Consider the following 23,996-nt stretch of genomic DNA (forward strand, 5'->3'; position numbering starts at 1 on the left):
ACTATGCTGAAAGAGTTGTTGTTTGGAGGTGCACAATGCATAATGTGTGTCTCTAAATAAAAGCTTGTAAATTTACAGAGTCATTCACCGCTTGGGTATCTGAAGTTTAACAAGCTTGGCTCACTAATAGGACCTTGAGGGGTAAACATTTCCATGAAGCAGTGGGACTATTTCCACTCAGCACGTGAAAATCCGACAAGACATTGCCATAGAGGGTAAAGTGGTCATAGCTGGACAAGCAATAAGAAGCTTACCACTTCCTGCAGACTGTGCAGTTTTAGCTGCTAACCTCCTAAACTGTAGCTCTTGAGACCTGTGCCTAATACCTCAGGACTAAGTAGATGTGTCCCTATGAGGATAACATTTGTACTCTACATCAGGCAAATGGAAATGCTACGTGTGTAGATTGGTTCAGACTCTTTAACATGAAGATGCGTTTCCATGTGTGTCAAATCCCTGACTGATTTTTAAAAAATGCATTTACATAAATCATTAAAATACCAGGAAATAATAAAAGGAAAATGGAATGCTGGCCTTTATCTAAAGAACTGGAATACAAGGGGGTAGAAATCATGCTGCAGCTATACAAAGTCATCGGAGCTCTCAGGCAGTGGCTAAGATAAGCCCAGATTGAAACCAGAGAGGGGTCATGGAGACCCATACCTTGGGTGTAAAATATACTAGATTTGAACTAACAGTCAGAAAGTTTGTCACAGGGATAGAAGGGCAACAGCCTTACACCCTCTCTCTTTCTCTGAAACTTCTATCATCAAAGTTCTGTTTATGCTTTGAAAACCCACCAGAAGACCTCATTGTTGCAAACTGAGAGTTCCTAAACGAGGATCAGAATCAACACCACTGTCTCCAAGAGAAAAGAGAATCAACCAGCCACGACTGCAGAATGACTATCGCAGCGAGAAACCCAAGTACCGGCAGCTACTGTGGAAAGTGACCCTTCAGCTATAAACAAGCATCTGGACAATCCGAGGGTAAATTATTTCCTGGCTCTACTTTTTATTTGGCCACGTTTTAAGATCTGACACGCTTTTTATGCATGCCTGTGGGGTGGCTGGGGGCAGCGGGGGTGGGGGTGGGGGGGTGTTGGTGTTGGTGGAGGGGATTGGATCTGTGCATTGTTTTTTTTTTACTGGGCAGTTGGACCTATTTATGCATTTTAAGCCTTTTGTTAATAATTTCTACATTTTACCTGAGTGAGTTTTAGCAATAAAATTAATTTTTTACCTATTTAACCTACAGAACCTGGCTGGCTTACTACTTACATGAAGCTACACACAGTTAAGTATATATATTAAATTGGCAATACTGCCTCCTTTTTAAATTCAAACTCTGTTATAACCAACACAGGAGTGGGACTACGAGAGGAATCAGTTTGCCCCTCCTAGCCTGGTTGTAACAGAGCATTACTGACAGTTTGCGGAATATGGGATGATGAGGGGAAGAGTTTACGTGGTGTCAAAGCCAGCTGTAAATATTTATTTGCCCACCGATGTTATGAGATCAGAACTCACGGGTGCACACTTATTGAGGGAAAGCATCCTTATTCTTTTTATCATTTATTCTTTCCTTCTTATTCATTCTCCTCCAATTTTGACAAAGAACAGTTTACTCACCAATATACTTGTTCCAAAATTTTAACTGTCAAAAAAAGTACACAGCTGATTAGATGCATCAATAGTAAGTCTGGGTATCTCAGATTTCAGATACAATGAAATGGAATAGCTTCTGTACTGCACTCCTTACAAAAGGAACAGGGGAAGAGTTAGATTCAGGTAAAAAAGCTCATCAGGTGCAAGAAGCCTGTCCTTTTTATGGTGGATTATCCCCACCATTTCACCATATCCCTCAATCCCACCTATTCACTTTCTCCATATCCATCAAAACCAGCTTTCTGCCATATCCCTCCATTTTACCTATTCACCTTCTTCACCATATCCCTTGATTTATGTCCCCTCACACTCTGTAGTGAATGCTTTTTTAGCTCCTCTCAATTTTGAATGTGCCAATTAAATCACCATGAAGTATCTTTACCCATATTCTACAACCTCCACATTCATCATTATCTAATCTGTGCTTTGAGTTAAACAATTGTCAAGGAAGCATGCAGACAGTTATAATTCAGTTATAATTCTCTATTTGCACGTTTATAACAAAATATAGGTTCCACTGGCAGATCTATGACTCCAGTGATGAAAAACTTAACTGTACCATGAATAAGACTGCATGTCAAAGGATACTTTGACCAGCCTGTTCAATATATATCCATCCCTATCCTTTCCAAAAGACTTAAAACATCATACTAAGAAACCCTCGCTGCCAGACCATAATGGTCAGGCTAAAACTAGTATTTAAAATAATTTATACACTTAAAATTACACAGAAATAAAAGGATACCACAAAACATACCTAGACTCATTCGTTACTATAAAATCCTTTCTGGAAATAATAGAAAGTTCAAACTCAGTGTTCTTTTCACAAACGTTTAACTGGCTCTTTGGTGATTGTTATGCTGTTATGTTTCTACCTATGGAGTCTCATACTATCCTGGCATGAAAAACAACTGGTTGAGGCCAAAGGACTGCAGGTTATAGAAAGTAATTTGGATTTATATTTATTCATGCAACCTTATCCCACTTCAGACCAAAGTCCTTTCATCCTCAGCATGTTATTTTAAGAAAGTTGTGGACCCTATCTGAACAGGTTGGTAATTAGAATATTAACTGTTACTGTTATTCAAATGGATGGCATGTGAACAGCAGCCGCTTCACTATTGGAGGAACTATTAGTGGGCCAGGCCTGAAACAAAACCTATTAGGATTTTCTTTTTGTATGAAACTTCATTAATGATTGCAGTAATGAAAGATAATGAGTCCTGTCTATAACCCGAGAGAAATTCACATACATCATCAGCTCATTAACCCCAAGTATTAGCCAAATAAATTTCACCTGGCTAGAATCTTGTCATAAGCAGCCAATTTACAGAAACTACATACAGATCTGTCATATGCACGACTTGAAATGTAAAAAAATATATAGATGCATAATAGATAAAAGAACAGGCTTGAAGTATACTCTGAACAGACTGACCAGACTGAAATTAAAGTAAAATACTGCGGATGCTAGAAATCTGAAATCAAATTTCCAGCACTTTGTTTTTATTACCAGGCTGTATGTTTGGCAAGAGAGTATTAGCAGATGATGAGAGAACTTCAGTCAAAATTTACTAAATGAAATATTTCCTGTACTTATTAAAGCTGCACTATTTCCATTTCCCTGCCCTTGCTTTTCATTGCAAGGCACCATTTCCTTCTGAAGAAGGGTCATACGGACTCGAAACGTTAACTTTGTTTCTTTCTCTCTCCACAGATGCTGTCAGACCTGCTGAATTTTTCCAGCATTTTCTGTTTTTGTTACCGTTTCCTTGTGTCCTTTCCAGCACCTGCAGGTAACTGGGGTTTGCAGCTTTGCACAGTGCAGTGATCTCAAATCAACACCCGAGTCACTTCACAGACGTCCAGTTCTTTAGTTGGACAAAACCTGCATTCTCACCGGCAATCACATTGTTGCGGTTTGGAAGCAAAATGAGGTCTTGATGATAAATAGCAGTAGCTCCCCAGACCAATTTTTCCAGTGGGAGAGTGGAGTGAGGTCCAGTCTATTGTGTTTAATCCACGGTATGAACCAGGTGCCCTCATATGCACCCAGACTCCAAGGTACCTACTCACTGCACAAATACATAAGGTTTGGGTATTCTCAGCTCAGGTACTCTGTTGGAAAGCTAACCAATGTAATGGCATCTGACCCCCACAGTCTAGCCGTATTCAATTACTAACAGAGGTGACTGTGTAATGATCATCAGCAGGAACCAAGTAATTTCATCCTTTAGCCAGTGTACTTGAAGTCAACTGTGGCAAACCTATTGCTGCCTGATGAAGATCATGTAACTCAGTACAGAGCTGTTGGGGTAGGAATGGGGCAGAGCAAGGGAACAACAGATTGAACCTCCGACAACCCTGCTACTCATCATTTTAAGCAGCTTTTTCCAATTGTTAATACACATTTGATGTTAGCCATAAACTACACTTCACTTGCACAGGCATTAATATTAATGGAAGGTGCAGTTTGCTGTCCTGATCTTTTCCCCTCTCACTAAAAAGAAAACCATTTGTCAAACCCATTCTCAAGAAACCACTGCCAACACTGCCAACTTTACCAATGCTTTGATATTACACCATTGTTTTGCTGCATATTAAATCAGAATCGAAGAGAAGGAGACATCTTTCCCTTGGCTCTCCATGTCCATCCAATTCCAAGATTAAAGCAATGGTGTAATATCAGGAAATTGTTAATAAAATTAACAGGGTTGGTGTATCATGAACCTGGATGCAGAGGTGATTGATTGTAGCATACTCACAGTATCATCCATTGACTGGTAAATCTCTTTTGCCTCTTCAAATTCACACTTTTCTTCAATACATTCCCTTTCCAAATTTCCAGGTCTTAACTCTTCAAAGAGATAATTAGCCCGTTTTCGAATTCTTAAGACATTATGGGCATCTTTTTCTGGTAAAAATACTGAAATACAAAATGAGGAATCATCTTTAAAACTGCTGTCTGTTGGGCAGTGTATCATCCGCACCATGGAAAGTTGAATCTGTATCAGACCAGAGCTTAGGGCCTAGACAACTGAATGCACGATTGCCTGGTAAAGTGATTAAAATTGGCAATGCGCAAGAGGCGAGAATCATAGGCGCGCAGAGATCTCCAGCCCCACAACCCTTGGAGGAGATTACAGAGATGGGGAAGGTCCAGGCTGTTTTGAGATTTGAAAACAAGGATAAGAATTTTAAAACTGAGTTAAAATTATAGGTCAGCGAACATAGAGGTGATGAGTTAATGGGGCTATATGTTAGTTAGTATACGGGTAGCAGAGTTTTTGATGAACTCAAGTTTATGTAGGGTGTAAGATGGGAGGCCTGCCAGGAGAACATTGGAATAGTCAAGTTTAGAGATATCAAATGTATGGAGGAGGGCAGCAGATGAGCTAAGGCAGAGACACAATTGGGTGATGTTACAAGGGTGGAAGTAGGTGGTCTTGGTAATGAAGCAGACATGTGTTGGAAGCTCATCTCAGGGTCAGTTATGGTACCAAGATTGTGAAAGGTATCAAGACCTTCTGTACCAGGTTCAGCATGTCATTTGTACAAGGACAACATGCCATCCATGCAAGGGAATGCTCCATTTGTGCCAGGACAATGTGCCATTTGTTCCAGGATAATATTCTCAAAATAAGAGGTAGGAGATTTAGGACTGAGATGTAGAGGAATTTCTTCACTCAGAGGATGGGGAATCTTTGGAATTCTCTATTCCAGCGGGCTGTGGAGGCTCAGTCATTGAGTATATTCAAGACAGATATTGATAGATTTCTAGTTATTAAAGATATCAAGGGATATGGGGAGAGTGCGGGAAAATGACGTTGAGGTAAAAGATCTACCGTTATCTAGTTGAATGGCGGAGCAGGTTCAAGGGGCTGAAGTTCCTATGTACTAATTGCATCAGGGCAGTATGTCATCCACACTAGGGAACGCTCCATTTGTACCAGGATAATTTGCCATCTATATCAAAGGTATGTGCCATGTCTACAATACAGTAAGTATTCATATCTCATACTGACCTGAGTAGCTGGACACATCTATAAAGCACGAGGCCAAGAGAAATATTAAACAACAGTGAGCCTTCATTGTGTAATCTGGTTCTTCAAACCCTTGCCTGCAATGGGAAAGGAATATGTAATATGCTATGGGATAGCAACTAATCAGGTAAAGCCTTGAAGATTTCTATCTTTTTTCTTCAATGTTTCAACAGATATATCCATCTCTTCTGAGCCTGTGCCTTTTTACAGTTCTCCATGTTAGTTTTTCTTTCTGAGTTTATAGAAAGTAAGAGCTCTGCATAAGCCTACCTCAGCATCTCGGTGAACCTATCTGAGGATCCTTCAATCTAAACTAATGGGTTTTGCCCTCCCTTCATAGTAGAGACAAATACCAACCATAAAAGGACGTCAAAAATCAAATTTATCAAACAAACTATGTCAGCATTGACCAAAAATTGACCTGTTATGTCTAGACTTATGCACTTATTTTCCTATTACGAAATTCCTACAAGGTGCTTCACCAGTGGCTATAGTTTGAGAGTTTGAAGACTGCTGATATTCCATTGACACCATCAGACTGCCTTGGAGTATGACCTTGAGCAGCTCCAGGCCCAGAGATCCTGGCTGCAGATTGCAGCATCTAAGCATAGGCTACAGCAGTCTTACTAGCTGGTTAACTGTCACCAGCAGAGGCACTGGCAAGCATAGGCATGCTGAGAGAGGACAACTATTATCTTGTTCATGGAGTAAAGGCCACTGTCCTGGGGTGATGCCTCAGAACCAAGTGTTGGAAAGATGTTGGAAAGGCCCTTTCAACACTCACTCCTAAAGACAAGATGGCAGCCATCTGAGCTTCCATGGCAGCAGATTGTAACAATAAAGAATTAGTAAGCTCATGTTACGCAATCTAACATAAGTACTCAGGTACATGACACTATACATTCCAATATGTATGTGAATCTTTATTGAGGTCATGATTCACTAAGAGAACTCAGGTATATCACTGTCCACCGTTCAGTATGATGGTGTTACTCACAACTTCTATACCAATTCTACCCTTGAGCTTTACACTTCCTGTATACTACCACGAAATCACAATACATCAAAAGACACAAAGTGACATCAAGAATAACAAAATGGAGCCAAGAGATATTTATCTCAACTTGGGGGAGGCGGTGGTGTCGTAATGTCACCAGACTAGTAATCCAAAGGTCCTGGCTAATGCTCTGAGGTCATGGGTTTGAATCCCACCATGGCAGCTGGTGAAATTTAAATTCAGTTAATAAATCTGGAATTAAAAAGCTAGTCTCGGTAACATGGACCCTGAAACCATTTTTGATTTTCATAAAAACACATTTGGTTCATAAAAGTCCTTTTTGGGAAGGAAATCTACCAACCTGATCTGGTCTGGCCTACATATGACTCCAGACCCACAGCAATCTAGTTGACTCTTAAATGCCCTCTGGAATGGCCTAGCAAGCCACTCAGTTGTATCAAAACTGCTACGACGTCTACAAAAAGAAATGAAACCTGATGGATCACCTAGCATCGACCTAGGCATTGGAATTGACAATGGCACACCCTGTTGACCCTGCAAAGTCCCCCTTACTAACCTCTGGAGGCTTGTGCCAAAATTGGGAGAACTGTCCCACAGACGAGTCAAGCAACAGCCTGGCATAGTCATACTCATGGAATCATACTTTAGAGATAATGTCCTAGACATCACCATCACCATCCCTTGGTATGTTTTGTCCCACCAACAGGACAGATCTACCAGAGGTGCGGCACTGTGGTACATAGTTGGGAGAGAGTTGCCCTGGGAATTCTGAATACCGACTCTGAACCCCATGAAGTCACATTGCACAAAGTCAAACATAGGCAAGAAAACCTCCTGCTGATTACCACCTACCATCACTTAGTTGATGAATCAGTATTCTTCCATGTTGAATACTGGAGGAAGCACTGAGGATGGCAAGGGCATAGAATGTACTCTGGGTTGAGGACTTCAATGTCCATCACCAAGAGTGGCTCAATAAAACCACTACTGACTGAGCTGGCCAAGGCCTAAAGGACACAGCTGCTAGGCTGGGTCTGCGGTAGGTGGTGAGGGAACCAACAAGAGCGAGAAACCTACTTTACCTCATCCTCACCAATCTACCTGCTGCAGAGCATCTGTCCATGACAGTATCAGTAGGAGTACCATGACACAGTTCCTTGTGGAAACAAAGTCCTGTTTTCACACTGAGGATACCCCCATCATGTTGTGTGATACTACCACTATACTAAATGGGATAAATTTTGAACAGATCTATCAACCCAAAACTGGGCATCCATGAGGCTCTGTGGGCCATCAGCAGCAGCAGAATTGTACTAACCACAATCTGTAACCTCATGGCTTGGCATATCCCCCGCTTTACCATTACAATCAAGCCCGGGGATCAACCCTGGTTCAAAGAAGAGTGTAGGAGGGCATGCCAGGAGCAGCACCAGGCATACCTAAAAATGAGATGTCAAACTGGTGAAGCGACAACACTACTTGCTTGCCAAACAGCATAAGCAACACATGATAGACGGAGCTAAGCGATCCCACAACCAATGGATCAGACCTAAGCTCTGCAGTCCTGCCACATCCAGTCACGAATGGTGGTGGACAATTAAACAACTCACTGGAGGAGAAAGCTCCACAAATACCCTCATCCTCAATGATGGGGGAGCCCAGCACATCAGTACAAAAAAAAGACAAGGCTGAGGCTTTTGCAATAATCTTCAGCCAGGAGTGCCAAATAGATGATCCATTGCAGCCTCCTCCAGAGGTCCCCAGCATCACAGATGCCAGTCTCCAGCCAATTCAATTCACTCCACATGATATCTAGAAATGGCTGTAGGCACTGGATGCTACAAAGCCTATGGGCCTTGACAACATTCCAGCAATAGTACTGAAGACTTATGCTCCAGAACTAGCCAAGCCCTTAGCCAAGCTACTCCAGAACAGCTACAAAACTGGCAACTACCCGGCAATATGGAAAACTGGCCAGGTAAGTCCAGTCCACAAGAAGCAGGACAAATCCTGGCCAATTATCACTCCATCAATCTACTCTCAATCATCAGCAAAGTGATGGAAGGGGTCATCGACAGTGCTATCAAGCGCCACTTATTCAACACCTATGTCTCTCTCTCTCTGCTCCCCTCACTTCACAAATAGCCCCTGTCCCTTTCTTTCATTTCAGCTGCTGAGAATGTCAATTTCCTCAGCCATAGGAGGAAATTTGCTGGCAGGAAGTGGGCTGATCTTGAAAATGCATCATCACTTGATCTGACTCTCTCAAGCACCAGCTCAGAAATGACACGGCACAGAGTTTAGAGGTTTTGTCAGAGGAGGGATCTGCACATGGTGGCTCATACTGACAAAGGTGTGCAGGAGGCAGGGCAAGAGGTATAAAAGACCACAGATGCTAGCTCAATGGAGTGCAGCCAAGCTAACTGAGTGAAGACTTGGAGTTTGTTGACAGGGGGAGTTCGGTGAAGTGGGAGAAGGAATTGTTTGTTTCCCCTTTCCATCTTCCTCATCCCATAGAAATTGGTTCTTGCTCTACTACAGGGAAAGGAACTAGCAGTTTGGTAAGTATCTGCTAAGTGGGTAAGTTCTATTCTATCCCAAGGTTTAAAATAGTACACATTTTGGTGATAAAGTTAATAAAATATATAAGAAAGCAACATAAATAAGTGATTAATATAATTAACTAATTATTTAAATCACATTAAGGATGGCAAGACAGGTGATGTGTCAAGGCTGCAGCAGGTGGGAGCTCCTGGAACACATTGTGATCCAGGGCAAACACGTCTGCAGTAAGTGTTTGCAGCTTGAGACACTTTGACTCAAGGTCATTGAATGGAGGCTGAGCTGCAGACACTGCGACACATCAGGGAGAGGGAAAGTTACCTGGATGCTTTATGCCAGGAGGCAGTCAACACCACTTAGGATAGTGTCTTTTGACTTGGTCAGTGGCCAGGGACAGGAAGATGTGACTGCGAGTGAGGCAGGTAAGGGGACCCAGAGGGCAGGAGTGTGAGCCTCTGCAATTGTCCAACAGGCTTGAGGTTTTCTCAGCTTGTTTGGATGAGAGTGGGGGCTGCAGGATGGATGAGCAAACTGACCATGGCACCATGGTACACGAAGCCATCCAAGTAGGGGATAGTAGTAGGAGACAGTATAGTGAGAGGATTGACACTGTTCTCTGTAGCAAAGAGCGAGAGTCCAGACGGCTTTGTTGCCTGCCTGGTGCCAGGGTTTGGGACATTTGCTCAGGGCTGGAAAGGAACTTGTAGTGGGAGGGGGAGGATCCAGTGGTCGTGGTCCATGTAGGTAGCAACAACATAAGCAGGATGAGGAAGGAGGCTCTGCATAGTCAGTATTATGAGCTAGGTACCAAATTAAGAAGCAGAACCTCAAAGGTCATAATTTCTGGATTATTACCTGAGTCATGTGCAAGTTGGCATAGGACAAATAAGATTAGAGAAATGAATCCGTGGCTCAAAGACTGGTGTGGGAGAAGTGGGTTCCGGTTTGTGGGGCACTAGCACCAGTATTGGGGAAGGTGGGATCTGTACTGTTGGGGCGGTCTACACCTGAACCGTGTTGGTGGTGGTATCGGCGTGAACCGCATAACCAGGGAAGTAGAGGGTTTTAAACTGAATAGTGGGGGCAAGGGATCAAATTAGGGAATATGTGGTAAACCAAAGAGTAGAGACAAGGTAAGAGGGACAGCTATTAATATGGGAAATAAGAAACAGAATGCGACAGGAAGGGACGGAGAGTACAAATCTAAGAGTAAATCAGCAGATAAGGCCAGACACTACAAAAATAATAGAAGGCCAAAACTAAAGGCTCTGTATCTAAACATACGTAGCATTCAAAACAAAACAGATGAACCAATAGCGCAAATAGAAATAAATAAGTACGATCTGATAGCCATTACAGAGACATGGCTACAGGGTGACATAGGTTGGGTCCTGAATATTGAAGGGTATGTAACATTTAGGAAGGACAGGAAGTTAGGAATAAGATGGAGGCGTGGCTTTGTTAATTAATGATGGTATCAGCACATTTGAGAGTGATGACCTAAGTTCAAGAAACCAGGATGTAGAAGCGGTTTGGGTTGAGCTGGAGAATGATAAAGGCAAGAAGTCACTTGTGGGAATGGAGTACAGGCCTTATAATTATAACTACACAGTAGGACAGACTATAAAAGAAGAGAAAATGGGAGCTTGCCAGAAAGGTACAGCAATAATCATGGGGGATTTTAATCTACATATAGACTGGAAAAATCACATGGGCAAAGGAAGCGTGAATGAAGACTTCTTGGAATGTTTTCAGGATAGTTTCTTAGAACAACACATTCTGGATCCAACCAGAGAGCAGGCTGTACTAGATCTGGTATTGAGCAATGAGATAGGATTAATTGATAATCGCCTAGTGAAGGCACCCCTAGGTAGCAGCAATCATAATATGATTGAATTTTACATAAATTTTGAAGGAGAAACGAGTGCATCCAAGACTAGTATTTTAAAGTTAAATAAGGACAATTATGGGAGCATGAAAGCAGAACTAAAGGGAACTGGCAAATGAGATTAAGGGATATGTCATTAGGAGTTCAGTGGCAGACATTTAAAGGAATATTTCAGAATACATACATTACAATGAGAAAGAAAAATTCCAAGGGAAGGGCCCACCATCCCTGGTTAACTAAAAAAGTTAAAGAGAGCATCAAACTTAAAAGAAAAAACATATAATTATGCAAAGATAGGTGGCAGGTCAGAAAATTGGAAGGAATATAAAGAATAGCAAAGAATGACAAAAAGATTAATGAGGGAAAAAATAGAGTATGAGAGAAAGCTAGCTGGTAATATAAAGACAAATAAGAGTTTCCATAGCTATTTAAATAAGAAAAGAGTTAACAAAGCGAATGTTGGTCCTATGCATTGGAGGAATTAATAATGGAAAGTAGGGAGATGGTAGATGAATTAAACAGGTATTTTGCTTTGGTCTTCATCATAGAGGACACGAGTAACATATCGGAAATAGCTGTAAATCGGAAATGGAAGGGAGGGAGGAACTCAGGAAAATTACAATCACCAGGGAAGTGGTACTGAGCTATTGTTGGGGCTGCGGGCTGACAAATCTCTAGGTCCAGATGGACTTCACCCTAAGGTCTTGAAAGAAGTGGTGAGAGAGATAGTTGACGCACTGGTTTTAATTTTCCAAAATTTCCTAGATTAGGGGAAGGTTCCTTTACATTGGAAAATAGCAAATATAACTCCTTTTTCAAAAAGGGAGGGAGACAAAGCAGGAAATTATAGGCCAGTTAGCTTAACATCTGTCATAGGGAAAATGTTAGAAGCTATTATTAAAGATGTTATAGCAAGGCGCTTAGAAAAATTCAAGGCAATCAGTCAGAATCAACAGGGTTTTGTGAAACGGAAATCATGTTTAACCAATTTATTGGTGTTCTTTGAACGAGTCACATGTGCTGTGGATAAAGGGGAACCAGTAGTTGTACTGTACTTAGATTTCCAGAAGACATTTGATAAAGTGCCACATCAAAGGTTATTGCAGAAAATAAAAGCTCACGGTGTAGGGGGTAACATATTGGCATGGATAGAAGATTGGCTGGCTAACAGGAAGCAGAGAGTTGAATAAATGGGTCTTTTTCTGGTTGGCAGGATGTGACAAGTGGTGTGCCACAGGGTTCAGTGCTGGGGCGTCAACTTTTTACAACTTATATAAATGACTTGGGTGAAGGGACCGAAGGACTGGTTGCTAAATTTGCTGATGACAAGGAGGCTACAAAGTGACATAGATAGGGCAAAGATCTGGAAAATGGAGTATAATGTGGGCAAATGTGAAATCGTTCATTTTGGTAGGAAAGATAAAAAAGATTATCTAAATGATGAGAGTTTGAGGAGCTCTGAGATTCAGAGGGATCTGGGTGTCCTAGTGCATGAATCACAAAAGGCTAGTATGCAGGTACAGCAGGTAATTAGGAAAGCTAATAAAAAGTTATCATTTATTGTGAGGGGAATTGATTACAAAAGTAGGGAGGTTATGCTTCAGTTGTAGAGGGCATTGGTGAGACCATATCTGAAGTGCTGTGCACGTACTGGTCTCCTAATTTAAATAAAGATGTAAATACATTAGAAGCAATTCAGAGAAGGTTTACTAGACTATACCAGGAACGGGCGGGTTGTCTTATCAGGAAAGGCTAGGCAGGTTAGACTTGTACCCACTGGTATCTAGAAGAGTAAGAGGTGACTTAATTGAAACCTTTAAGATCCTGAGGGATCTTTACAGGGTTGGATGTGGAGAGGATGTTTCCTCTTGTGGGAGAATCTAGAACTTGGGGTCACTGTTTAAAAATAAAGGGCTAACCCATTTAAAACAGAGATGAGGAGAAATTACTTATTTCAGAGGATTGCGTGTCTTTGGAACTCTCTTCCTCAAAAGGCAGTGGAAGCCGTGTCTTTATATTTTTAAGGCAGAGCTAGATAGATTCTTGATTAACAAGGGGGTGAAAGGTTATCAGGGGTAGGTAGGAATGTGGGGTTGAGGTTACATTCAGATCAGCCATGATCTTATTGAATGGCGGAGCAGGCTCAAGGGGCCGAGTAGCCTACTCGTGCTCCTAATTCGTATGTTCATATCAGAGTTTTCATAAAATTCTCCATCATAGTGGGTTTCACTGAACTGATGATGGATCTGACCACTGGTGGATAGGATGGTTTCTACATCTGCCCAAAACCTTCAAACAAGTTAGGAATGGTCATCTTCACATTCCGTGGCATTGTGCACAAGCTCTCTGATTGGCTACTCAGTGCACCTAGCATTTCATGGTGTGTATCCAGGAGCCTTTTTGGTAACCTGAACCCCTGAAGTCAGCATTGGAGTCCACTGAAGAACTGGCTTGTGATGTCGCCCTCTGTTGAGCTAGCATCTGTGGTCTTTTATACCTCTTGCCTTCTACACAACTTTGGCAGTATGAGCCACCATGTGCAGATCCTTCCTCTGAAAAAACCTATAAGCTCTGTGTCGTGTCATTTCTGAGCTGGTGCTCGAGAGAGTCAGATCAAGTGATGATGCGTTTTCAAGGTCAGCCCACCTCCTGCCACCAAATTTCCTCCTGTGGCTGAGGAGAATGACATCTCAGCAGTTGAAATCAAAGAAAGGGGCAGGGGTTATTTGTGATGTGAGGAAAGCAGAGAGAGAGAGACATGGGTGTTGAAAGCATCTGCAGAATGTGGCTGTCATGATGGAACAGCTGACTGTCTGTGTTGTGAGTAAGCGAGGACTGTAATAGTGATGAGTGTGAGCGTGAGGAGATGGTTTAGTGAAATGTGGTGCAGTAATTGGAGGACACTGCAGAGTAGTGGGGCAGGGTAGTGTTATAAATAGTGAGGCTATGAGTAATGCAGCTGTAATTAGAAAGTATTTTAGAGGTCTTCCATTAAGAATCTAGATAATTCATTGATTCTTTTTCCTGCTTTTGCAGCCATGTACTTGGAGCAATACTCCTGGCATTGATATCTGAAGCAATCCCCTCCTGAGTAGATGCCTCAAAGGCTTCGTGCCCCCTGAGGATAAAGGATGTCCCTACTCTTCTCCACCAAGGCCTCCAGAGCAACATCAGTCCCTCCTTCAGCTTGTTCCACAATTATTGCAGCCAGAAAGCACCATCTCTTTAAGAGGTGCTGGTGGTCTTTAAGTAGCTCCCTGGACTCCCGATACTGCAGTCCCCTCCACCCTCAGATGCCAATGATTAATGCTCACATTAATTGTTGTAATTAGCAGGCATCACAGTTATTGCACGTTGTCTTATTGAGGCAATGTGACACAGGGTAGCTAGGTTAGGCCACAAGCCAGAAACGTTGGGCTGAATTGTATGCAGGAGGAGAGGGAATAGGTGACCTGGACACTTGTCCTTGGCTCCCCTACCATAGGTAAAATCGCAGGGGTGGCAAGAGGACGCCCTTAAGCAGCCTTTAATTGGCCACTTAAGTACTTTTTAGGCCCATGAGCGAGCGGCCTGCCTGACAACTCCCATCACGGGTAAAATACCTGAGCGGTTGGGTACGTGATGGGCACAGTGCCATTACCACCATGGTGCCCAATTTTATGCTCCTTGCCTGCCAACCCACAAGTCAGGGGGGAGTAAAATTCCATCTGTTAATTTTGTTCCTTTCCTAATATCTCCTTTTTTGACACATTGCCCTTTTTTGATAGTTTTCTTGTGCTAAGGGTGCTTTATAAATCAAGTTATGTTGTTGTTGGTAATTCATCCACTATTTCCATTTCCTTGGTTTCTCTTAGCACTTCTCTCTGAAACATGGGAGCTCTGGGCATCCCTGCTCCCATCCTTCATGGTTTATTCGAGGTGCAGTGATAGCATGAACTTTTGACTGACCTGTAGCAACTTACTTATGAAATTTAATATGATTCATTTGCCCTCAATAATCCCATGCTATACCTGTCTCTGAAAGTTCTTGTACCTTCACCTCTAAAATCACAGGTCTTTATTTCTGTTTATTGATCATTGGGAATTTTCACATATCTTAACACACCGATTAAACCTGGCTTTTCCTTCAAGTAAATCTCATTGTAAACAGACCGCATGACCCCCAACTCAATTTTACATCTTTCCTGCTCACCTTTAAAACGATCATTCATCCCTTTTTGGCTTGATTTATAAGTGTGCCTCTGCTTTCTCAAATATTCTGCTAAAATCCCTTTTTCTAGTCAACCTTATGTACAATTCTCCCCATATAAATGTATTTTGTTCTCTTTGATTGCTAATCTGTTTTACTGTTTCAATAAAATGCATTGTATTCTCCAACTGTGATCTCTACTTGCTGAGATTTTGATGTCTCTGGTGATATGCCTTTGATTTTTCTTCTGCCTATGTTGCACTGCACTGAGGCCTCCTTTCAATCCCCCCCCCCACCACTCTTCTTTTTCAATTTACCTAGTCCACTACGAGCTTGAGTTGTTAGGGAGGCTTAAGACAGTGGTGATCTCCCAACGGTAAGGTATTTCCATCATTTAGTTTCATGGATTCTAATTTGGATAGCTCCTCATGGAGTCACTCCTTTATTATACCGAATATGTTGCTGCTGATTGATCATGGATGGTCACATATTCTTGATTATTTCCAAATTGGAAAATGGGTGTTGGGGCAGTCTTTACAAGACTGAGGGTCCAGAAAAGAGCCCTATGTCCTATAGTGGAGTAGGATACCCTACAGGTTGCATTCTGGCCCAACATTATTAGGTCTTACATCAAAGCTTTCTTTCCAGAAAGGTCTTATGATAAGCCAAACATTCTGCATAATCCTAGATTATAACTTGATATCCTGCATGATATCCTGCCATGTACTGCTTAACAGCCTGCTATAATATTACATCTATGTGCAGCATAAATATTGGCATGACCTGTTTCTATTCATTTTATCTAATACAACACAATTTACATTTATATATTTTTAAAAATACAGGAGATATACAATGGCGCTTTACAAAGCACATAATGAGGGAGATGGATGTGAACCCTCGGTAGTGGTTAGGGGAGGTGACTGAAGGCTAGGTTGAAATGATAGGTCTGAGGATGTTTATGAAGGATGATGATGAAGTAGAGAGGTGGAAGGATTTAGGAAATTCAGGAAAGTAGAGCTGAGGCTACTGAAAGCTCTGCCTCTAATGGTGGCAAAGGAAAGCCTAAGTTAAAGGGCTGGAGAGTGTTGTAGAAGTAGGATGCTGCAGAATTGTGAGGCGATTTAAAGTTCATTGAATCATAGACTGCTTACAGCACAGAGGAGGCTACTTGACCCATTGTGTCATGCTGACACTCTGCAACAGCAACTCAGCTACTGTCACAGCTCTGCCTCACCCCCACGGCCTTGCAAATGCTTTCTCTTCAGCTGCTTCAGGGAGGAGATCGCAGAGGTTCTGACCCAAATTTTTAATTCTTCTCTGGCCACGGAGGAGGTGCCAGGGGACTGGGGAACATCTAATATGGTGCCGCTATTTAAGAAGGGTTGAAGAGATAAGCCAGGGAACTACAGGCCAGTGAGTCTCACGTCAGTGGTAGGGAAACTTTTGGAGAAAATTCTGAGGGAGAGAATCTATCCACTTGGAGAGGCAAGGTTTGATCAGGGATAGTCAGCATGGCTTTGTCAGAGGGAGGTCATGCCTTAACAAATTTGATTGAATTTTTTGAGGAGGTGACCAGGTGTGTAGGGTAGTGCAGTTGATGTAGTTTATATGGATTTCAGCAAAGCCTTTGACAAGGCCCCACATGGGAGACTTATAAAGAAGGCAAATGCACATGGGATACAGGGTAATTTGATAAGGTGGATTCAAAATTGGCTTAGTTGTAGGAGGCAGAGTGTGATGACAGAAGGATGCTTTAGTGACAGGAAGCCAGTGTCCAGTAGGAAACCATAGGGATCTGTGCTGGGTCCCCTATTATTCGTCATTTATATAAACGACATAGATGACTATGTGGAGGGTAGGATTAGTAAGTTTGCGGATGACACAAAGATTGGCTGGGTGGTTATCAGTGAGGTTGAGTGTCTTGGGCTACAGGAAGATATATGGTCAAATGGGCAGATAAGTGGCAGATGGAATTTAACCCTGAAAAGTGAGAGGTGATACACTTTGGAAGGAGTAATTTGACAAAGAAGTATTTAATGAACGGCATGACACTAGGAAGTTCTGAGGAACAAAGGGACCTTGGCGTGTGTGTCCATAGATCTCTGAAGGCGGAGGGGCATGTTAGTGGGGTGGTGAAAAAGGCATATGGGACACTTGCCTTTATCAGTCGAGGCATAGATTACAAAAGTAGGGATGTTGGAGTTGTACAGAACCTTGGTGAGGCCACAGCTGGAGTACTGTGTGCAGTTCTGGTCGCCACACTATAGGAAGAATGTGATTGCACTGGAGAGGGTGCAGAGGAGATTCACCAGGATGTTGCCTGGGATGAAATATTTATGTTATGAAGAGAGGTTGGATAGACTTGGGTTGTTTTCGTTGGAGCAGAGAAGACTAAGGGGCGACTTGATTGAGGTGTACAAGATTATGAGGGACATGGACAGGGTAGATAGGGAGCAGCTGTTCCCCTTAGTTGAAGGGTCAGTCATGAGGGGACACAAGTTTAAGGTGAGGGGCAGGAGGTTTAGAGGGGATGTGAGGAAAAACATTTTTATTCAGAGGGTGGTGACAGTTTGGAATGCGCTGCCTGGGAGGGTGGTGGAGGCGGGTTGCCTCACATCCTTAAAAAAGTACCTGGATGAGCACTTGGCAAGTCATAACATTCAAGGCTGTGGGCCAAGTGCTGGTAAATGGGATTAGGTAGGTAGGTCAGGTGTTTCTCATGTGTCGGTGCAGACTTGATGGACCGAAGGGCCTCTTCTGCACTGTGTGATTCTACTCATACAATTCCTTTTTAAAAGCTCCGATTATATCTGCCTCTACCACACTCTCAGGCAGCGTATTCAGATCCTAACCACTCGCTGCGCAATAAAGTTTTTCCTCATTTCACTGTTGACTCTTTAGCCAATCACCTTATCTCTGTGTTCTCGGGTTCTCAACTCTTCCACTAATGGGAACAGTTTCTCACTATCTACTCTGTCCAGACCCCTCATGATTTTGAACAGCTCCCTCAAATCTCCTTTCAACCTTCTCTTCTCTAAGGAAAACCACCTCAACTTCTCTAATCTACCCATGTACTGAAGTGCCTCGCCAATGAACCAATTTCCTCAATATTTTCTGCACCCTCTTTAATCCATTCACATCCTTCCTAAAGTGTGATGCTCAAAAATGGATACAATATTTCAGCTGAGGTCAAACCAGATTTATAAAGGATCATCATAACTCCCGTGCTTTTACATAGCCCAGGATCCCAGATGCCCTCTTAACCATTTTCTCAACTTCCCCTGACACCTTCAACAATTTGTGCACATATACCATCAGGATTCTCTGCTCCCGCACCCCCTTTAGAATTGCACCCTTTCTTTTATATTGCCTCTCCTTCCTGCCAAAATGTATCACTTCACACTTCTCTGCATTGAACTTAATTATTTTTTCATTCATTCATTCATGGGATGTAGGTGTCGCTGGCTGGGCCATCCCTAATTGTCCTTGAGAAGGTGGTGGTGAGCTGCCTTCTTGAAATGCTACAACCCATGAGATGTGGGTACACCTACAGTGCTGTTAGGGAGGGAGTTCCAGGATTTTGACCCAGCGACAGTGAAGGAATGGTGATATATTTCCAAGTCAGGATGGTGAATGGCTTGGAGGGGATCTTCCTGGTGGTGGTGTTCCCACCTATCTGCTGCCCTTGTCCTTCTAGATGGTCGTGGGTTTGGAAGGTGCTGCCTAATGAGCCTTGGTGAGTTTCTGCAGTGCATCTTCTTAGATGGTGCACACAGCTGCTACTGTGCATCAGTGGTGGAGGGAGTGAATGTGGATGGGGTGTCAATCAAGCGGGCTGCTTTGCCCTGGATGGTGTCCTTGTTGAGTGTTGTTGGAGCTGCACTCATCCAGGCAAGTGGAGAGAATTCCATCACATTCCCGGCTTGTGCCTCGTAGATGGTGGACAGGCTTTGGGGAGTCAGGAGGTGAGTTATTTGCCAGAGGATTCCTAGCTTCTGACTTGGTCTTGTAGCCATAGTATTGATATGGCAAGTCCAGTTCAGTTTCTGGTCAATGGTGATACCCAGGATATTGATAGTGGGGGATTCAGCATTGGTCATGTCCTTGAATGGCAAGGGACAATGGTTAGATTCTCTCTTGTTGGAGATGGTCATTGCCTGATACTTGTGTGGTGTGAATGTTACTTACCACTTATCAGCCTAAGGCTGGACATTGTCTAGATGTTGCTGCATTTGGACATGGACTGCTTCAGTATCTGAGGAGTCATGAATGGTGAACATTGTGCAATCATCAGTGAACATCCCCACTTCTGACCTTGTGATGGAAGGAAGGTCATTGATGAAGCAGCTGAAGATGATTGGGCTGAGGACTCTACCCTGAGGAACTTCTGCAGTGATGTCTTGGAACTGAGAGGATTGACATCCAACAACCACAACCATCTTCCTTTGTGCTAGGTATGACTCCAACCAGCGGTGAGTTTTCCCCCCAATTCCCATTGACTCTAGTTTTGCTAGGGCTCCTTGATGCCACACTCGGTCAGATGCTACCTTGATGTTAGGGGCAGTCACTCTCACTTCATGTCTGGAGTTCAGCTCTTTTGTCCATGTTTGAACCAAGGCTGTAATGAGGTCAGTTACTGAGTGACCCTGGCAAAACCCAAACTGAGCATCAGTGAGCAGGTTATTGCTAAGCAAGTGCTGCTTGATAGCACTGTTGATGACCCCTTCCATCACTGATGATCAAGAGTAGGCTGATGGGATGATAATTGACCAGGTTGAATTTGTCCTGTTTTTTATGTACAGGATGTACCTCGGCAATTTTTCGCATTGCTGATTTGATGCCAGCGTTGTAGCTATACTGCAACAGCTTGGCTGGGGCGTGGCAAGTTCTGGAGCACATGTCTTCAGTACTATTACTGGAATATTGTCAGGGCCCATAGCCTTTGCAGTTGGGAGTTGGGTTCAGGCAGCGCGCTGGGCAGCCTGGCCCTGGGGTCCTCATAGAGCCGTTCCCAGCAACCACTGCTCTCTTCTCTCGGCTGGAATCCAAGATGGGTTGTGTCAGGACTAAGACGGTGAAGAAAGCCGCCCGAGTGATCATTGAGAAATACTACACCCACCTTGGCAATGACTTCCACACCAACAAAAGGGTCTGCGAGGAGATTGCCATCATCCTCAGCATGAAACTTCGCAACTTTCCAATGCCTTCAGCTGTTTCTTGATATAACGTGGAGTGAATTGAATTGGCTGAAGACTGGCATCCATGATGCTGGGGTCCTCCAGAGGAGGCTGAGATGGATCATCCACTCGGCACTTCTGGCTGAACATTGTTGCAAATGCTTCAGCTTTGACTTTTGCACTGATGTGCTGGGCTGTCTTACCATTGAGGTTGGAGATATTTGTGGAGCCTCCTCCTCTAGTGAGTTGTTTACTTGTCCACCACCATTCATGACTGGATGTTGCAGAACAGCAGAGCTTAGGTCTGTTCCAATGGTTGTGGAATCGCTTAGCTCTGTCTATTGTTTACTGCTTATCTGTGTAGCTTCACCAGGCTGACACTTCATTTTTAGGTATGCCTGGTGCTGCTCCTGGCATGCCCTCCTACACTCTTCATTGAAGCAGGGTTGATCCCCTGGCTTGGTGGTAATGGTACAGGGGAGATATGCCAAGCCATGATTGTGGTCAAGTATAATTCCGCTGCTGCTGATGGCCCACAGCGCCTCATGGTTGCCCAGTCTTGAGCTGTTAGATCAGTTCGATGGTAGTGCCACACAACCTGATAGAGGCAATCCCCAATATTAAGGTAGGACTAGTTTTTTTTCCCTCTTGTTGGTTCCATCACCAGTTGCCGCAGACCCAGTCTAGCAGCTATGTCTTTTCAGACTAGATCAGCTTTGTCTATAGTGGTGCTCGCGAGCCACTCTTGGTGATGGACATTGAATCCCCCGCCCAGAGTACGTTGTGCATCCAAGTGGTGTTCAGCATGGAGGGGTGCTGATTCATCAGTTGAGGGTAGGGTGGTACGTGCTAATCAGCAGGGTGTTCCTTGCTTAGGTTTGACCTGATGCCATGAGACTTCAGAGTCGATGTTGAGCACTCCCAGGGAAACTCCCTCCTGACTGTATACCACTGTGCTGCCACCTCTGCCGGGTCTAACTGCCAGTGGGACAAGACATACCCAGGGATGGTGATGGTATATTATTAAGGTATGATTCTGTGAGTATGGCCATGTCAGGCAGTTGGGTTTGACAAGTCTGTGAGCCCCCATATGTTATCAAGGAGGACTTTGCAGGTTCGAAAGGGCTGCGTTTGCCGTTGTTGTTTCCATGCCTAGGTCGATGTCTAGTGGTTCGTCAGGTTTCATTCCTTTTTGACTTTCTAGCGGTTTGATACAACTGAGTGGCTTGCTAGGCCATTTCATTTAAAAGTCAATCACATTGCTGTGGCAGATTTCTTTCCCTAAAGGATGGATTTTTTAAAATGACAATCGACAATGGTCATCATTTGACTTTTAATTCCAGATTTTTTACAAATTCAAATTCCATCATCTGCTGTGGTAGAATTTGAACCCGGGTCCCCAGGACATTACTGTGGATCTCTGGATTTCTGGTCCTGTGACAATGCCGCTATCCCACCCACTGACCCACCGCAAAGGGCATCACTGACCCAATGTACAGGCCAGGATACATCACTGATACACCACACAAGCCAGGACACAATATTGACCCACCGCAAAGGCTGGGATACAGCACTGACCCACCGCACAGACCAGGATACATCACTGAGCTACCGCACAGACCAGGATACATCACTGACCCACCACACAGACCAGGATATATCACTGACCCACCGCACAGACCAGGATATATCACTGACCCACCGCACAGACCAGGATACAGCACTGACCCATCGAACAAGCCAGGATACATCACTGACCCACCGCACAGTCCGAATACAATACTGACCTGCCGCACTTGCTGGGATACATCACTGACCAATCGCACAGGCCGGGATACATCACTGACCCACCCCACAGGCCAGGATACATCACTGACCCAACGCACAGGCTGGAAGACAATACTGACCCACCATACAGGCTGGAATACATCACTGACTCACCACACAGTGAGGGATACATCACTGACCCACTGCAGAGACCAGGATACATGACTGACCAACCGCCCAGGCCACAGTCAGCATTGATCCGACGCAAAGACCGGATACGTCACTGACGCACCACACCGGCTAAGATACAACACCGACCCACCACACAGGCCGAGATACATCACTGACCCACCATACAGACCAGGATACATCACTGACCCACCGCACAGGCTGAGATACATCACTGACCCACCATACAGACCAGTATACATCACTGACCCACCGCACAGGCTGAGATACATCACTGACCCATGGTACAGGCTGAGATACATCACTGACCCACGGTACAGGCTGGGATACATCACTGACCCACCGCACAGGCTAATGTACATCACTGTCACACTCCAGATCTATTTTTAAAATTGAATTTGAATCAGAGTCTAGAGTATCCCATAATGTTGTACCTTCAAAAATAATTTGTCCACAGAAGTCAGTTGTAATATTTTTCATCTCACAGGCATTAGCTTTCTGCATTGGTGAACCCTTCCAAACTCCTGAAAAATCTGAGTTAATGACTAACTTCAAATATTTACTCAGAGCCCATGTACCAGAGCGAGTTGCGTCCATGGGTAAATATCTGATAGCTGACAAATCCCCACAGCAGTTTGAACACATTTTGTTCAACCAGTATCTGGACTTCTTATTCTGAATTAACACAGTGAGCTGCTAGTGCAGCATAGTGTGGCTAAAGTGCTGGGAGAAACACTGTCTATACTTAAGAGTATTAACAGCAGCATTTTCTCACAGCAAGCACCTCAACCATGGACTTGTGTTCACTGTTTGCTCTGCAATTTCTGATTCCTGACACCCTTCCCCCCACCCACCAAGCCTCTACTTTTGCCTCACACTGAATGAGTGTCAAGAGGAGATAGCAGAGGCATTATCCATAATAATTTTCCAAAAATCAATTGAAAAGAGAATTGAAAGGTGTTAAGTATCACATCTCTGTTCAAGGAAGAGGAAAGGGACAAGCCAGGAAGCTAAAGGTCACTTTAGTTTTACCTCAGTTGTGAATTCTGGACTGTGCACTATGGAAGGGGACACATTAGAAAGTTTAGATTAATCAGAGAGATAGCATGGATTTGTAAATGGCAGGTCATGCTTGCTTGATTGAATTTTTTTGAGGTACTTGACATTTGTATAGATAAATGGAATACAGATTTATTGCCTTTATTTGTTGGTCAGTTCTACTTTGGTTAAGACCGGTCTGAACCTCAAGTGCATGCAATTCCCTGGCGTAAACTCATTTGCAATATTGTTCACAAATTCAGAGGTAAAACTCAAGAGGTGGGTCTAGGGATGACACCATTGGGAGGAGAGATGAACTGCATGATTGTCAGATTTAAAGGGACGGGACAATTAAAGGAAGTGTTGCAATGGAGGAAGGAGAGAAAATAAAAATTCAGAACATTTCTGGAAATGTTGTAAAAGATATCTCAATCCATCACCAGAACAATAGATCA

General features: G+C 43.4%; 1 protein-coding gene across 1 annotated transcript in view; it reads right to left on the minus strand.

The window, feature by feature from the left end:
• The window catches only part of LOC144694311 (uncharacterized), a 107,837-nt gene extending 84,773 nt beyond the window's left edge, over positions 1 to 23,064 (minus strand). Inside the window, exons 1-4 of the mRNA XM_078564642.1 lie at positions 22,938 to 23,064; positions 5,693 to 5,787; positions 4,433 to 4,593; positions 1,632 to 1,656 (exon numbers count right to left, since the gene is read on the minus strand). Coding sequence (XP_078420768.1) covers positions 1,632 to 1,656; positions 4,433 to 4,593; positions 5,693 to 5,759 — 253 coding nt within the window. The 5' untranslated portion in view covers positions 5,760 to 5,787; positions 22,938 to 23,064. The remainder of the gene's footprint in view (positions 1 to 1,631; positions 1,657 to 4,432; positions 4,594 to 5,692; positions 5,788 to 22,937) is intronic.
• Positions 23,065 to 23,996: the final 932 nt, after the last annotated feature.

The sequence above is a fragment of the Cetorhinus maximus genome, chromosome 19, assembly GCF_964194155.1.
Source record: "Cetorhinus maximus chromosome 19, sCetMax3.hap1.1, whole genome shotgun sequence".
NCBI classification, from domain to species: domain Eukaryota; kingdom Metazoa; phylum Chordata; class Chondrichthyes; order Lamniformes; family Cetorhinidae; genus Cetorhinus; species Cetorhinus maximus.